A 17,114-nucleotide genomic window follows, 5' to 3' on the forward strand; every position below is an offset into this window, starting at 1 on the left:
TGATATTCATTTGAAATAAAGACTCCATGGTGGATTCAGGAAAACTGTCTAAAGAGTGAAGCCCAGAAAAGAGAAAGGCATATTGAAAGTTCTTGGCAAATAAGTATACACCCTTAGAAAATATAAAGAAAAATGTAAGAATTATGAAGAAATGTGAAATAAAAATCTAAAAATAGCTAAACATTAGTCATGGTAATACTTTGGTAAGAATAGAGAAGATAAATATCAAGATAGTGACAAAATGCTTCAGATGTTTTTTTTTAAAAAAAAAAAAAAAGCTTAGAAATGAAATAAAGAGTATTTTAAAAGGAAAATCTGAGAAAAATAACATGAAAATTAATGATGAACGTTTTGAGATCATGAATAGTTAATTTGGAAGATTGTTAAATGAAACACTTACTGACAGAACACCGATAAAATATTCACGAAGAATGCAATCAGTTCATATCAATATTAGCAGGTAGAAAAAAAGCATCAAAAAACTATGGAGAAAGATAGCTTGAGTAGATGAAATCCAACCAAAAAATTCTCAAATTTGGAGGTATAAAAGTTTTACAGTAGATAGAAGGCCTAGGTCAGATGTGTAATTTTTGCATATCTGGAAAAGACATAGGACAATGCAGCAAGTCAAAATGTTGTTCAAAAATGCTACAACTCTATGTTGTAAATGGGGCATTATATTAAGCAATACACAGTCTACATACTTCAATTATAATTCAGTAGTTAGAACTGAAGGTAAAAATATATATGTGTATGTAGAGGAGGGTGTTTATATTACTTACTTCATCATACTAAGTGTTCAACTCTTAATTTCAAAACAAAGAGGAAATACCATAACTAAACTCCAAATCTAGCTTGCATGTAGATTCATATCCAAGGATATCTCATATAAATGCCTTATTTTCTAAATTAACCCAATAATCATTAAACCCATTAAGAGATTGAGTCTCAAAATGCATTTACATCAAATCTATATAACGTATCTGAGCAAGCACAGTATTTTCTTCACACCACAACTTTGAATAACAAACAAAACACAATAATCTACACAGCTTCTCTTCAAACATAAGCTAACAGTTATATCCTTTATGGACATACTTAAAGAATTTTAGCTTGTCTCCTACAGAAACCTTTTTCATTTTTCAATTTAAACAGGAGGATAAAGATTAACATGAAAACTGATCTCTATATGACAGAAACACAAGTCAAACTCTGCTTGCATCTCGAATCATGAAACACTGAAAGAAATATATCTTGTCTTCATCCAAGCTACTAACTTCACTTTCTACATACAAGTAGCAGCAAGCTATATAAACTACTGAAAACCTTAACAGTTTTATCAGTTCAGAACAAATTTTGTCTTCTTTATGAAAGCTTCTGAAGAAATAATTGAAGCCTTAACTGTTTCAAATAACTTATCAGACTGAGAATTCTAAATAAAACAAACAACTGGGTGCATTTCGATATAATATGGAGAGCAATAAAGTCCCTTTCAGCTTTAACTGAAATAAATCCTATATGAATTAATGACTATAAAAAAAAATTCACTTATCTCTCTTTTAAAGGCTATCCTCTCTCAGCATTCCATTTCTAACTCAACTTCTAATATCCGTTCAGTCTTCATATATAGTATTAAAAACATAAATCAAGTTTTTCCCCTGACATGTTCCTTTCCCAATTCCCAAACAGATGAAAGCTTAGTAATCTTCAATAAAGTTCTTATCGCTTCCAGGTATGCTCGGAAATGCAATAGCCCAACTTCAGCTCTAGTCTGCCATTCTCCACTGCCATTACTGTCTTCAGCACCATGCTTGAAATCATGATACTTTTTTTTTGTGGTGCAGGAAAGTTTAGTTAATTCATCATCATAAAATTCCTGCCGTGTACCCTCAAGGGGTGTACAGGATATGATAGCTACATAAAAAATTTACATCATTACTAACTTCCTATCTACAATTTTACTCCAAATCAGTCTGTTACTTGTCAAGCCTCCAACATTATCAGATCTTATATTTCTATCATCTAAGGCACTTTGTAGCGTATCAATCCACCTATATTTTGGTCTTCCTCTGGGTCGTTTTCCTGCCAGCCTGGCAGAGAACACTTCTTTTGCTAATCTTTCTTCGCCCATTCTGTTTAAGTGACCATACCACCTGAGATTAGCTCTGTTAACGCATTCCTGGATGCTGACAATGTCAAGTTCTTTCCTAATATCCTTGTTTTTAACATGATATTGCCATTGATGCCATTTGTTCACGCCTATAATCTTTCTCAGGACTCTCATATCTGCGGTCTCTAGTCTATGGTCAAGTGTTTTACTTCTGATCCAGCTCTCAGATCCATAAGTTAAAACTGGTTTGAACACTGTCTTGTATACAGCTAATTTAGTGTTACGACAAATTTCTCTCTTATTCCATATGAATTTATTTAATTGACTTCCCACCATACCAGCTTTGCTGATTCTGTTGTCTATTTCCATATTAAATTTACCATCTTGACTAAAAATCGTGCCTAAGTAGCTGAAATGTTTTACTTGTTCCACAAGTTCTCCATTCACATCACAGTTGACATTTTCAATGATTCTTATATATCAGGATAGATATGACCTTCATACCATATCTATTACAACAGTTATTCAATTTAGTCAGAGAATCTTGCAGACTTGTAGCGGATTTATTTAGAAGTATAACATCATCCACATAAAGCAAAGAGCTGACATTAACATCTCCAATTTTGATATCATGTTTAATACCACTTTCATTCATAATGTGATCCATATAGATAATGAATAACAGAGGGGATAATGTACATCCTTGTCTCACACCAGATTTAACATTAAACCATCTTCCTGTACTTCCTTCAATTCGAACTGCTGACTTACAACTCAAATAAAGACTAAGTATTGCTTGATATAATTCCCCATTGACACCATATAACTGTAGAGTATTGAATAGCTTCTCTCTTGGCACCTTGTCATATGGTTTTTTCCAAATCGACAAAACTTAAATACAGATCTTTGTTATATTCCCATGATTTCTCCACTATTTGTCATAAAGTGAAGATCTGATCCTGACAGCCTCTATTTGGCCTGAATCCAGCTTGTTCTTCACCAAGCTTTTCTTCCACAATTCTTCTCAACCGTTTCTCAAGTATACTTGCATAGATCTTGCCAGGAACACTCAGTAGGGAAATACCTCTGTAATTCTCACATTCAGTTTTATTTCCCTTTTTATATATGGGTACTATGAGAGCTCTACTCCAATCATCGGGAATTCGTCCCTCTGTCTAGGCTTTCTGAACTATGCAGTGCAGCCACTGTAAGACTCTTATACCACCATACTTCAGCATTTCTGGTTGAATATCATCTACTCCTGCTGCCTTTCCACATTTCAAGCCTTTGATGGCTTTTTCTACTTCAAGTATGGATATGTATTCTTGACTGCATGCCTGGTCAATATTTTTTACCACTGTGCTGTCATCACTGCTTGTTTCATTTAGCAGTTTTTCAAAGTAATTACTCCATATTTCAAGGATATCTTTTTCTCCCATTTTCATGTCACCTTTATCATCTCTAACTCCTTTTACAGCACTCTTTCCTCCATTCCTAAGCTTCTTCAACAACCTCCAGAATATTTTGCCACCTTCTTGATATTTATTTTCTATGTTCTTGCCAAAGTCCTTCCATGACTTTTGTTTAGCTAGTTTTACACAGTGTTTAGCTTTCTTACATTTGTCTCTGTATTCTCTAAGAGCACCCTGCAAGAAGTTCTGCTGGAATTTGTCATTTTTAGTCTTCTAAGCATTTTTCATTGGAAATATTCTGAATAGAATAATATTCGTGCATATAATATTCATCGAAAAGCTCAGACCCAGAAGTCTAAATACCATCATGTTGGAGGCTTAATGGATTGTATACAGCACTCAGAAAGGATTAAAACAGAATTTAATACTTTCAATATTTCATTTCAGTCACTGAGACATCTTCAGGGATTCAAAAAAACTAATGTAACATATACAGAAATACTACACAATACTAAACCAACCACATGGGTGACTCTAGAGCCCTATCTAGGTGGAGCGCCCTCTATGGGCGGTTGTAGGTGGTCTGGAATGTAAGGCGGGATCTCGCATGATTAGTGTTTCCCAAATCTTAGGAAGCTTAATGCAACTGTATTTATTTAGATTTGGTTGATTTATGAGAGCTGCTGCAGATTCTAAAAATAGCCTCTCTTTTTTGAATTTACTGTGGTGAAGCATGGTGGTTTTTTCCCAAGAGATCCTATGGGTTGTATCCAAGACATGGTCAGCCATGCCTGACTAACCATAGTCGTGGTTGCAGATGTATGCAGACTTGTGTTTCTCTAGGCGGATGGTTGCTGATCTGCCTGTCTGTCCAAAGTACGCCAGCTTAAAGTAACAGGGTAATTTATAAACTCCACGTAATGGATGTAGGGATATGGTGATGGCATTTCTAAACTCTTTCTGAAGAGATGGCTGGAGAATGGGGAAGGAACTGATTATTTTTTTAATACTATGATTGCAGTAGCCATTGGAGAGGAAGGTGTTGTGTATGTGGTCAAGCTCGGTTGCAAGGGAGGTTCCACTGGAACAAAGATTGTGGGCTCTCTTGGTTAGAGTTTTAATAATACCATATTGTTGAGCAGGGGGTGGTGGGAGAGTTTGTGAATGTATCTGCCTGTGTGAATAGGTTTTCTGTTACAGTGAAGGAAAGTGTACCATTAGGAAGGTGTGCAACTAAGGTGTCCAGGAAGGGTAAACTATTGTTCTTTTCCTTTTCCATCGTTAAACTGGATTCTTGGATGTAGGCTGTTGAGGTGACTGAGGAATGAGTCTAATGTGTCTGGGCCATGAAGCCAAATAAAGAACACATCATCTACATATCTTAGCCAGATAGAAGGCTTGAGAGGAGCTGAGTCTATGGCTCATTTTTCAAAATTTTCCATATAAAAATTGGCAAGAGGGGGTGAGAGGGGGAGAACTTATGAGCTTGCTATAGCAAATATCTACTATATTATAAAAGAGGTCAACTTAAATGATTGTTTCTTATTTGACTATTACAAAAAGTTAGACACTTTACCTTCCACAGCTCTTTCATAACCATCAGGATTCATGGATGGCAGAATATGTATGCGTGTATTATTCACCAAGCCTGTAATATGATCTAGATGTCCATAATTCTCACAGAGGTACTGAATTAAAAGAAGCAACATTTCCTTTCCTACAACTTCATTACCATGCATATTAGCTACATATTTGAATTCTGGTTCTCCTAAGAAAGAAAAATTTTCTGAATATGTAAATGATTAACTAAAACTCACTTAACTGATGTAAAAATCGAATCAAACAAACATATATAAAGTATTTAAACATTTGTAAACTAGAGGCCTTGAAGTACATTTTTAGTAAACTGTTATGCCTAAGGAGATAAGAAGAAGGGCACATGGACTGTATATTGATTGCGTTTTGCACTAATTTAAGTTAGATAATTATTTTAAGTTTTTGTTTTTTTCATTGTTGTTGTATTCCCTCTTGTATTTACTGACATGCTGGTACAAGTGAACACCTACCAGGTGCAGCATACATGCTACATCTGGTGGGATGCTTGTTTGACCATATAATATCAATATCTCCTTTCAGCAATGAGCGGGCACATTTTTACATCAATTATATATACATCCACATATATATATATTTGAATCTAAGTTCAATTCTTATTGTAAGGAGTAGAATATGAGCTTTCATATGGGCTCTTTCAACTGAATGTGAGTTAGCTGATCTCATACTGAGATAGCAGGATCTTTTCTTCCAGAAACTTTGGTTTTTCATCCAACAATACAGGCCAACTGGCCAGGAGGCATACAATTCTTACAGACAAAAAATACTATTTGTGGTGAGCAGTAGATGGCATTGTGTTTGATTGGTGGATTAAGTAAGTAGTGAAGACATGAGTTGTGTGTAATAGAGTAGAATGTCCTCCCTCACTGAGTCCTAGAGCTCTTGCAGGTGTGATATAATTGTAATTTTCATTTAAAACTAATATTTATGAACTACAATCTGAAAACACACCCCAACTCAACATCACCAGAGTTAAAGATCGGTACTATCAACATAAGAAGTCTGAATGGCAAAGAAATGGAGCTAGCTGAGGAATTGAATAAGTACCAGATCAACATAATATGGGTGAGTGAAACAAAAGAGACAAAAACTGGTGAGATCTTTCTGAGCAATAAATACAAAACGTTATATTCAGGCAATGACAATCAAAGAAAAGAAGGAGAGCCATAGTATTCAACACTAAATATGAGGCTATTCTTCTTGAATAGCAACCAGTGTCAAGTAGAGTGATGTGGTCAAATATCAGAATGGGGAAGTGAAAAATGAGACTTATTTGTGCCTATGGTCCAACAGAAGGTTTTACTAAAGTAGAAGTGGAGGAATTTTTTGAGGCATTATAGAAAGCAACTGACACAATGAAAAAGGAAAAGTTGGTCCTTGTTGGGGATCTAAATAGCAGATTAGGAAATGATTTGCAAATTTACAAAATTATTTTGGGAAAATTTGGAGAAAAGAGCAAAGCTAATAATAATGGCAAATACCTGTTAGACATGAACTGGTTATTACTAACACCATGTTCCAACATAAAAATGTGCACAAATTCACATGTAGAGAAGAGACTAGGAATAAGAAAAGTCTCATTGACTATGTTATTGTTGATAGTGATGTTTTCTTCCTGGTGCAGGACACCAGAATGTACAGAGGATTTGAAATTGGAAGTGATCACTATTTAGTCTTGAGCAGGATAAAATTGAATTTCATATTGAAAAGAATAACATGTAAGAAAGTTTTAAAGCAAATAAAAGTTGCGCAGCTCTCAGATGTGAACTGTAGACTAAAATACACAAAGATTATTGAAGAAAAAATGAAAGAGTTTGAGAAAAGGAACGTTGGAGATTCAGTGGCAAGCCCCGAAGAAAACACTGATTGATTAAGCCAGAAAGGCATGTGGTGAGGTTGTCTGCAAGGATAATAAAATCAGAACTCCATGGTGGACACAGGAAGTTAAAGAGGCAGTGAAGGAAAAGAAGAAAGCATATCAAAAGTTCCTGACAAATAAGTCAGCTTGTGCTCTTAGAGAATACAGAGACATATGTAAGAAAGCTAAACACTGTGTAATATTGGCTAAACAAAAGTCATGGAAGGCCTTTGGCAAGATCATAGAAAATAAATATCAAGAAGGCAGCAAAATATTCTGGAGGGTGTTGAAGAAGCTTAGAAATGGAGGAAAGAGTGCTGTAAAAGAAGTTAGAGATGAAAGTTAGAAAGGTGACATGAAAACAGAAGAAAAAGATATCCTTGAAGTATGGAGTAATAATTTTGAAAAACTGCTAAATGAAACAAGCAGTGATGATAGCACAGTGGTAAAAAACACTGACCAGGCATGCAGTCAGGAATACATATCCATAGAAAAAGCCATCAAAGGCTTGAAATGTGGAAAGGCAGCAGGAGTAGATGATATTCGACCAGAAATGCTGAAGTATGGTGGTATAAGAGTCTTACAGTGGCTGCACTGCATAATTCAGAAGTCCTGGATAGAGGGATGAATTCTCGATGATTGGAGTAGAGCTCTCATAGTATCCATACAAAAAAAGGGAAATAAAACTGCATGTGAGAATTACAGAGATATTTCCCTACTGAGTGTTCCTAGTAACATTTATGCAAGTATACTTGAGAAACTGTCGAGAAGAATTGTGGAAGAAAAGCTTGGTGAACAACAAGCTGGATTGAGGCCAAATAGAGGCCTGTCAGGATGAGATCTTCACTTTACAACAAATAGTTGGTCATGAGAATATAAAAAAAGATCTCTATTTAAGCTTTGTCAATTTGGAAAAGGCATATGACAAGGTGCCAAGAGAGAAGCTATTCGATATGCTGTAGTTATATGGTGTCAATGGGACATTATATCAAGCAATACTTAGCCTTTATTTGAGTTATATGTCAGCAGTTAGAATTGAAGGAAGTACAGGAAGATGGTTTAATGTTAAATCTGGTGTTAGACAAGGATGTACATTATCCCCTCTGTTATTCATTATCTATATGGATCACACTATGAAGGAAAGTGGTGTTAAACATGATATCAAAATTGGAGATGTTAATGTCAGCTCTTTGCTTTATGCAGGGGATGTAATACTTCTAAATAAATCTGCTAGAAGTCTGCAAGATTCTCTGACTAAATTGAATAACTGTTGTAATAGATATGGTATGAAGGTCAACAATAAAAAGACAATGAAAATAGGCAGAATCGCTGAAAATGTCAACTGTGTTGTGAACGGAGAACCTGTGGAACAAGTGAAACATTTCAGCTACTTAGGCACGATTTTTACTGAAGATGGTAAATTAAATATAGAAATAGACCGCAGAATCAGCAAAGCTGGTATGGTAAGAAGTCAATTGAATAAATTCATATGGAATAAGAGAGAAATTGGTCGGAACACTAAATTAGCTGTATACAACACAGTGTTCAAACCAGTTTTAATTTTAAAAATGGTTTGAACACTGTCTTGTATACAGCTAATTTAGTGTTCCGACCAATTTCTCTCTTATTCCATATGAATTTATTCAATTGACTTCCTACCATACCAGCTTTGCTGATTCTGCTGTCTATTTCTATATTTAATTTACCATCTTCGGTAAAATTCGTGCCTAAGTAGCTGAAATGTTTCACTTGTTCCACAGGTTCTCCATTCATAACACAGTTGACATTTTCAGTGATTCTGCCTATTTTCATTGTCTTTTTATTGTTGACCTTCATACCATAAATACAACAATCTATAATTTACAATCTTTAATTTACAACAGTGTTAAAAAACTTTTTTATTATCCCGACGTTTCGATCTTTACATCAAGATCATCATCTGGAGCATGCATCAATATACAAGACAAGCTGAGTTACATTGTTAACTGTAAGCTAAAGAAACAATGCTTTGATCACATGTTATTCTACTGGCATGACCTCTAGTGGAAAAAAAAATTCAAATTACATCAAGCTAAATTCTATTTACAATGCCAGAAATAAACATTCTTTCAGATGGTTTTCTTTCAGAAACAATGATGTCCTATTTTTAGTATTACAATTCATATTTTTGCTTTTAAGATACTGGATTTTTTACAGTCCTGTTTATAGTTGTTCTTAGTGAGGAAGTGGGTTGAATATATATTTTCCATAAGTTTGGAATTTTTAGACCATCATTATTTTTCAGATTGGGGGAGTTGATAATAATCTCACATGCTTCCTTAAATTTCCATTCATACCATGTTTTAGTGCGATGTAGACAGCCAGCTTCACCATAATTATTATATTTAAAGTGTCATTTATGTTCTTTTTGTCTGATAGGAATTATGCATCCTGTTAATTCCTATCAGACAAAAAGAACATGAACGACACATTAAATATAATAATTATGGTAAAGCTGGCCTTTCTGATCATGCCTTGAATACCTTACACAGAATTGACTGGAAAAGCACTAGCTGTCTACATCGCACTAAAACATGGTATGAACGAATTTAAGGAAACATGTGAGATTATTATCAACCACCCCAATCTGAACAATAATGATGGTCTAAAAATCCCAAACATATGGAAAGTATATATTCGACCAACTTCCTCACTAAGAACAACTAGAAACAGGACTTTAAAATATCCAGTATCTTAAAAGCAAAAATAAGAATTGTAATACTGAAAGTAGGACATCATTGTTTCTGAAAGAAAACCATTTGAAAGTATGTTTATTCCTGTCATTGTAAATAGAATTTAGCTTGATGTAATTTGTAATTTTTTTTTTTTTCACTAGAGGTCATGCCAGTAGAATAACACGTGATCAAAGCATTGTTTCTTTAGCTTACAGTTAACAATGTAACTCAGCTTGTCTTGTATATTGATGTATGCTCCAGATGATGATCTTGGTGTAAAGATCTAAACGTCGGGATAATAAAAAAGTTTTTTAACACGGTTGTAAATTCCATAAATTTTTAAAATGAATGCAGATCAACGTGTAACTCTAAAAGAAAAGAAACCAGTTTTAACTTATGGATCTGAGAGCTGGGTCAGAAGTAAAACACTTGACCAAAGATATGAGAATCTGAGACCATAGATAATAAGAGTCCTGAGAAAGATTAAGAGTATAAACAGATGGCATCAATGGCAATATCTTCTGGATGTTGACATTGTCAGCATCCAGGAATGCGTTAGCAGAGCTAATCTCAGGTGGTAGTCACTTAAACAGAATGGGCGAAGAAAGATTAGCAAAACGAGCGTTCTCTGCCAGGCTGGCAGGAAAACGACCCAGAGAAAGACCAAGATATAGGTGGATTGGTACAGTACAAAGTGCCTTAGACGATAGAAATATAAGATCTGATAATGGTGGAGTCTTGACAAGTAACAGACTAATTTGGAGGAAAATTGTAGATGAAAGTTAGTAATGATGTAAATTTTTCATGTGGTACTATCACATCCTGTACATCCCTTGAGGGTATATGGCAGGAATTTGATGATGATGATGATTTATGAACTATTGTTATGGTATAGAAAATCTAAAAAGTAATGTTTCTGCACCAAGTGAAGTGTGTGCATGCATGTGTAGCAATATATCTGTTTTATTATTATACAAAGGTGCATTATCTATCTATCTATATAGATAAAAATAAATACATAAATCAAAAGCACTTATTGCAATCAATGATTTCCCAACTCTAGGGATACAGACTTGCATTTTCATATGGAAGTATGCTAAACAACTGTGAGCTATATTTTTTATTACAAATACAACGTTTTTTTAAATTTAATAAAACACTGCTTTGAGCATTTCTATTCAAATTATCGATTCTTTGAACTTGCAATTATCTTATATACTGATGCTGAATATTACATGGTTAGTTTACATTCTTATATTCCTCCAGTTCAGTATCAAAATAAATCAAAACATTACAAAAACAGTCGTCGTTCCTTTAATACAATAATGACTATTTTTAATATTATTTATGGAAGAAAATTCAATATCCAGTATATAAGATTTCTCATATACAGACTCAAATTCTCTGCATATACCAACAGATTAAGTTCCACTTGGTAGAGCTCTGAAATAAGTCAACCTACACATGTGCTGCTCATTTTTATTGTTTTAAATGGGATTTCCTACAAGAATTTCACCAAGTCAAACTACAACAGCAGTTCTCAAAGGGATTAATATCAAGAAACTCTTAGTTCTCTTAAAGTGTCCCATAACAGTCTTTTATTATTCATATACAATATCTGCAATGTACAAGCAACCACTAATGCTTAATTCAAAAAGCAAACATGGTGACAACAAGGCTCAAAGACAGTCTTCTGTCACCAAAATGTGAGCTACTAGTTCACAACCTTTGATAAGAGTGATAGGGTTAACACAAAAAACATATATGCTAAGCGGAAGCAAAGAATAAAATTGTTATATTTATCAGTTTTTTTTACAATTTGTAGAATCATTCATGTTGAAGTTTCTAGAAGAAAACTACATCAACATAAATGCAAATAACGAATTTACTAGCTAAAATGAGCTACTTAAGCCAGCATTATTAGAGGCAATTTAACACCCACTCTCTTTGAAGACGCAAACCAAAATGACCTGGATAACAAGAACAGTCGCATATGTGGATGACAACAGTGATGTTCTTCGTGGCGATTCCTGTTATTAATGCTAATGGGTAGATAGGGCTTGTCAGATTATAGACTTTCAGAAATGAAATTGAAATTCTAAAGTAAGAGTTCTGCTACTGTTCTAGTAAAAATTCTATGCACACATATAATAGCAAACATTGAATTTGCCATTAAAAAAATGTTGCCAGTTGAAGCAGACATCATTAGGCTATAAGTCACTGCCTTAATTAAAAATGCAAGTCCTCCAAGAAACAATACTTCCAATTGTTTCTTGGAGGATTTGAAAAAAAACTGAAAAATTTAAAACCAAATCAAAACATAGTAATAGTGAAAGCAGACAAGGGCAATGCCAATGCTATGGTGATCACGAACACAGATGACAAACAGAAAAGATTGTTATCTGATACATCAATTTAATTGCCCATATTGTAAAGAACCCTACAGTATCAATTAAAAACAAAACTAAATCTGCTAGATAACATTACAATTTGGCCAACTTGCAATGCCAGCCTGGTATAGTGTACCTGCTCTCCAACAAATGGGCAGTAGGTTCAAATCCTCCCATGGGCATAGATTTAAACCTACAGTTCACAAACATTGATGTTTGTGACTGTCCTTAGGTGGGAGAGGAATTTCACCTCCCAGTGTGAGACCATCTCACCACTTATTAGAGATCTGAAGTGGCATGAGAAGGTTCCATGTTTGGTCTCTAGAGCAGGGTTTTCGGACTGTGTAAAAATAAGGAAAAAGATATCCTTAGCCAACCTATGGTGCAAAATGTACTAAAGGTTTGCAAATAACATTTTGTGAGTTGTAGCAACATTAAAAAGCTTGTGAACAAACTAAAAAAATTTTATCCACATACATACACCAAGGCTTTATGGGCTACCTAAGGTACATTAACCTGGAACCCCTTTATGTCTCATTGTGAATGCTATAAATGTCCCACCTATAAATTAGCTAAACACTTGACATCTGAGCTCAATTAACACATCAGCATGACAGTCTTACATAAACTCCAAGCACTTTAAAATCATTATACAAAGCCTTCAAGGAGAGGAGAACAACTGTTTAATGAGTTTCAATTTGTCAACCCTTTTTACAACTGTGCTAGCAGATGATATACTAATTTTCCTGTCCAAAATTAATTCCCAACGAATTGCACAATTTGAACTCTTTAAACACGATCTTAAATCAGGGCATTATAGCTGGAACAACCAACTCTTCAAACAACTTGCAGGTGTAGCAATGGGCTCCCCACTTTCATCCCCATTGCTAAATTATACATGGAATCATTTGAATCTTTGGCACTTAATCTGATCCTCTTCAAGCCAGTCCAAAGTATGGTGGCTGAGATATGTACATAGACAATGTCTTTGCCATTTGGCCCACAGGCTCTAATTTTTTAGATTTCCTCAATAATATCCATCCGTGAATTAGTTTTACTGTGGAAGAGGAAAAAGAAGAGCTCTTGCCTTATTCGATACTTTCGTTACAAGGTAAGCAGATGTTCAGTTTACTGTAAGCCTACACTTACTGTGTGCATGCATGTGCTTAGTAAAGGGGCTAAACATTCCACTACACACCACTATCCTGCCCAAAAACACAGAATTTTCAAAACTTTAGCATTTAGAGAAGAGAAAATTTGGTCTTCAGGACCAGCACTTCACTTGGAACAACAGGCTTTACTCACATCATTCAAACAAAATGGATACAACAAAAAACCCTTGCCAAACTCCTAAAAAAGAACAACAAATCCTCCTCCCCTTCAAAAAAAAAAAAACAATACATACTATATCTTTATCCTACATCAAAGGCACAACAGATAAACTGGACTCCCTTCTGAAACACAATCAAAATAGTATACAAACCTCTAAGCAAAGTATCTACCTGCCTAAGACAAATCAAGGATCACCTGGACCCTGTCTCCTTCCCAGGTATCTACAGCATCCCCTGTCAGTGTGGAACCCAAATATTTCAGACAGACAGGAAGAACTATTTTGGTCAAGAAAAAGAGAACATAAAAAATACATCCGGAAAGGAGAACAAAAAAGGAGACTGTCTCAACATGCCTTAGAGAAAGTCCACTTCATAAGATGGAAGAAAGTCAAGCTACTTCCCAAACCCCAGTTTAAATGCGACTGTTCTTGGAAGCTGCACACTCTACAGAACCTGGTTAACTATAACAGAACATAACAGATGGTATGATTTTACATAGATTTTATTAATGTACTATCCTATCAGCCTATTAGCATTGACAACAGGAATCACCACAATAAGCACCAATGTCACCCTCCATGCACACAACTGTTCTTGTTATCCAGGTCATTTTGGTCTTCAATGGGCATGTAGTGTTAAATGATCTCTGATAATGCTTGTTGATCACTGATAAACATCAACTTGTAAATAATTTTAGCCAGTAAATTATTTATTTGTATTCCATGTCTACTTTAGTTTTCTTTTCCAGAAACTTCATCATGAATAACAGCAACAGCTAAGGAAATTTAAACATGGAAAGAGATTCATAGAATCTGTTTGTAGAAAACAACTGTAGAAAGGATTCACTCCCTAACTTTCAAATGGCATAAATGCATGGCTTTTCACATTCCAAACTACATTCAAACTGCCAACATTTTTTTTCAGAAAAAAAGGAAATGAGTTCATGCGAACATTACTAAAGATTTCCTGTTATAAGACAGTTAAATACCAAGAAATTTTTCTTCAAATTTTAATAAGTAACTATCTAATCCTAATGTAAGTAGATTTATTTATATATATTGTGAAATTATTCTCATAGCTTACTAGAAGGGGGAGGGTCCCTCAAAAGGATTGCTTTTTCTCCCTTTCTGCTAATCCAACACTGTTCCAGTATCTTTATCATCATCATCAAATTCCTGCCATGTACCCTCAAGGGGTGTACAGGATATGAAAGTACTACATGAAAAGAAATTACATCATTATTAATTTCCTATCTACAATTTTCCTCCAAATCAGTCTGTTACTTGTCAAGACTCCAACATTATCAGATCTTATATTTCTATCATCTAAAGCACTTTGTACTGTATCAATCCACCTATATCTTGGTCTTCCTCTGGGTCGTTTTGCTGCCAACCTGGCAGAGAACACTTGTTTTGCTAATCTTTCCTCGCCCATTCTGTTTAAGTGACCATACCACCTGAGATTAGCTCTGCTAACGCATTCCTGGATGCTGACAATGTCAAGTTCTTTCCTAATATCCTCGTTTTTAATATGATATTGCCATTGATGCCATCTGTTTGTGCCTATAATCTTTCTCAGGACTCTTATATCTGTGGTCTCTAGTCTCTGGTCAAGTGTTTTACTTCTGACCCAGCTCTCAGATCCATAAGTTAAAATTGGCTTGAATACTGTCTTGTATGCAGCTAATTTAGTGTTTTGGCTAATTTCTTTCTTATTCCATATACATTTATTCAGTTGACTTCCTACCATACCAGCTTTGTTGATTCTATTGTCTATTTCCATATTTAATTTACCATCTTCACTAAAAATCGTGCCTAAGTAGCTGAAATGTTTTACTTGTTCCACAGGTTCTCTGTTCGCAATGCAGTTGATATTTTCAACGATTCTACCTATTTTCATTGTCTTTATCTTTTTATTGCTGACCTTCATACCATATCTATTACAACAGTTATTCAATTTAGCGAGGGAATCTTGCAGAATTGTAGTGGATTTATTTAGAAGTATAACATTGTTCGCATAAAGCAAAGAGCTGACATTAATACCTCCAATTTTGATATCAGGTTTAATACCACTTTCCTTCATAATGTGATCCATATAGATAATGAATAACAGAGGGGATAATGTACATCCTTGTCTCACACCAGATTTAACATTAAACCATCTTCCTGTACTTCCTTCAGTTCTAACTGCTGACTTACAACTCAAATAAAGACTAAGTATTGCTTGATATAATGCCCCATTGACACCATATAACTGCAGCATATTGAATAGCATCTCTCTTGGCACCTTGTCATATGCCTTTTCCAGATCGCCAAAACTTAAATACAGATCTTTGTTATATTCCCATGCTTTCTCGACTATTTGTCGTAAAGTGAAGATCTGATCCTGACAGCCTCTATTTGGCCTGAATCCAGCTTGTTCTTCACCAAGCTTTTCTTCCACAATTCTTCTCAACCGTTTCTCAAGTATACTTGCATAGATCTTGCCAGGAACACTCAGTAGGGAAATACCTCTGTAATTCTCACATTCAGTTTTATTTCCCTTTTTATATATGGGTACTATGAGAGCTCTACTCCAATCATCGGGAATTCGTCCCTCTGTCTAGGCTTTCTGAACTATGCAGTGCAACCACTGTAAGACTCTTATACCATCATACTTCAGCATTTCTGGTTGAATATCATCTACTCCTGCTGCCTTTCCACATTTCAAGACTTTGATGGCTTTTTCTACTTCAAGTATGGATATGTATTCCTGACTGCATGCCTGGTCAGTGTTTTTTACCACTGTGCTGTCATCACGTGATGCTTGTTTCATTTAGCAGTTTTTCAAAGTAATTACTCCATACTTCAAGGATATCTTTTTTTTCCCATTTTCATGTCACCTTTATCATCTTTAATTCCTTTTATAGCACTCTTTCCTCCATTCTTAAGCTTCTTCAACAACCTCCAGAATATTTTGCCACCTTCTTGATATTTATTTTCTATATTCTTCCCAAAGTCGTCCTCCCATGACTTTTGTTTAGCTAATTTTACACAGTGTTTAGCATTCTTGCATTTGTCTCTATATTCTCTAAGAGCACAAGCTGACTTATTTGAGAGGAACTTTTGGTATGCTTTCTTCTTTTCCTTCACTGCCTCTTTAACTTCCTGTGTCCACCATGGAATTCTGATTTTATTATCCTTGCAAACAACCTCACCACATGCCTTTCTGGCTTAATCAATTAGTGTTTTCTTCGGGGCTTGCCACTGAATCTCCAAGGTTCCTTTTCTCAAACTCTTTCATTTTTTCTTCAATAATCTTTGTGTATTTTAGTCTACAGCTCACATCTGAGAGCTGCTCAACTTTTATTCGCTTTAAAACTTTCTTACATGTTATTCTTTTCAATATGAAATTCAATTTTATCCTGCTCAAGACTAAATAGTGATCACTTCCAATTTCAAATCCTCTGTACACTCTGCTGTCCTGCACCAGGGAGAAAACATCACTATCAACAATAACATAGTCAATGAGACTTTTCTTATTCCTAGCCTCTTCTCTCCATGTGAATTTGTGCACATTTTTATGTTGGAACATGGTGTTAGTAATAACCAGTCCATGTCCTGAGCAGAAATCCAACAGATATTTGCCATTATTAATAGCTTTGCTCTTTTCTCTAAATTTTCCCAAAGTATTTTTGTATGTCTCA

The 17,114-nt window shown here is 34.9% G+C and overlaps 1 protein-coding gene across 1 annotated transcript in view; it reads right to left on the reverse strand.

Moving 5' to 3' along the window:
- Positions 1-17,114, reverse strand: part of LOC150093582 (carboxypeptidase D-like) — a 506,393-nt gene that overhangs the window by 399,715 nt on the left and 89,564 nt on the right. The window contains exon 5 of the mRNA XM_090413049.1: positions 5,099-5,290. Within this exon, the coding sequence (XP_090269175.1) occupies positions 5,099-5,290 (192 nt within the window). The remainder of the gene's footprint in view (positions 1-5,098; positions 5,291-17,114) is intronic.

This window comes from Typopeltis vanoorti, chromosome 23, assembly GCF_054136105.1.
Source record: "Typopeltis vanoorti isolate ZY-2024b chromosome 23, IOZ_Tvanoo_1.0, whole genome shotgun sequence".
NCBI classification, from domain to species: domain Eukaryota; kingdom Metazoa; phylum Arthropoda; class Arachnida; order Uropygi; family Thelyphonidae; genus Typopeltis; species Typopeltis vanoorti.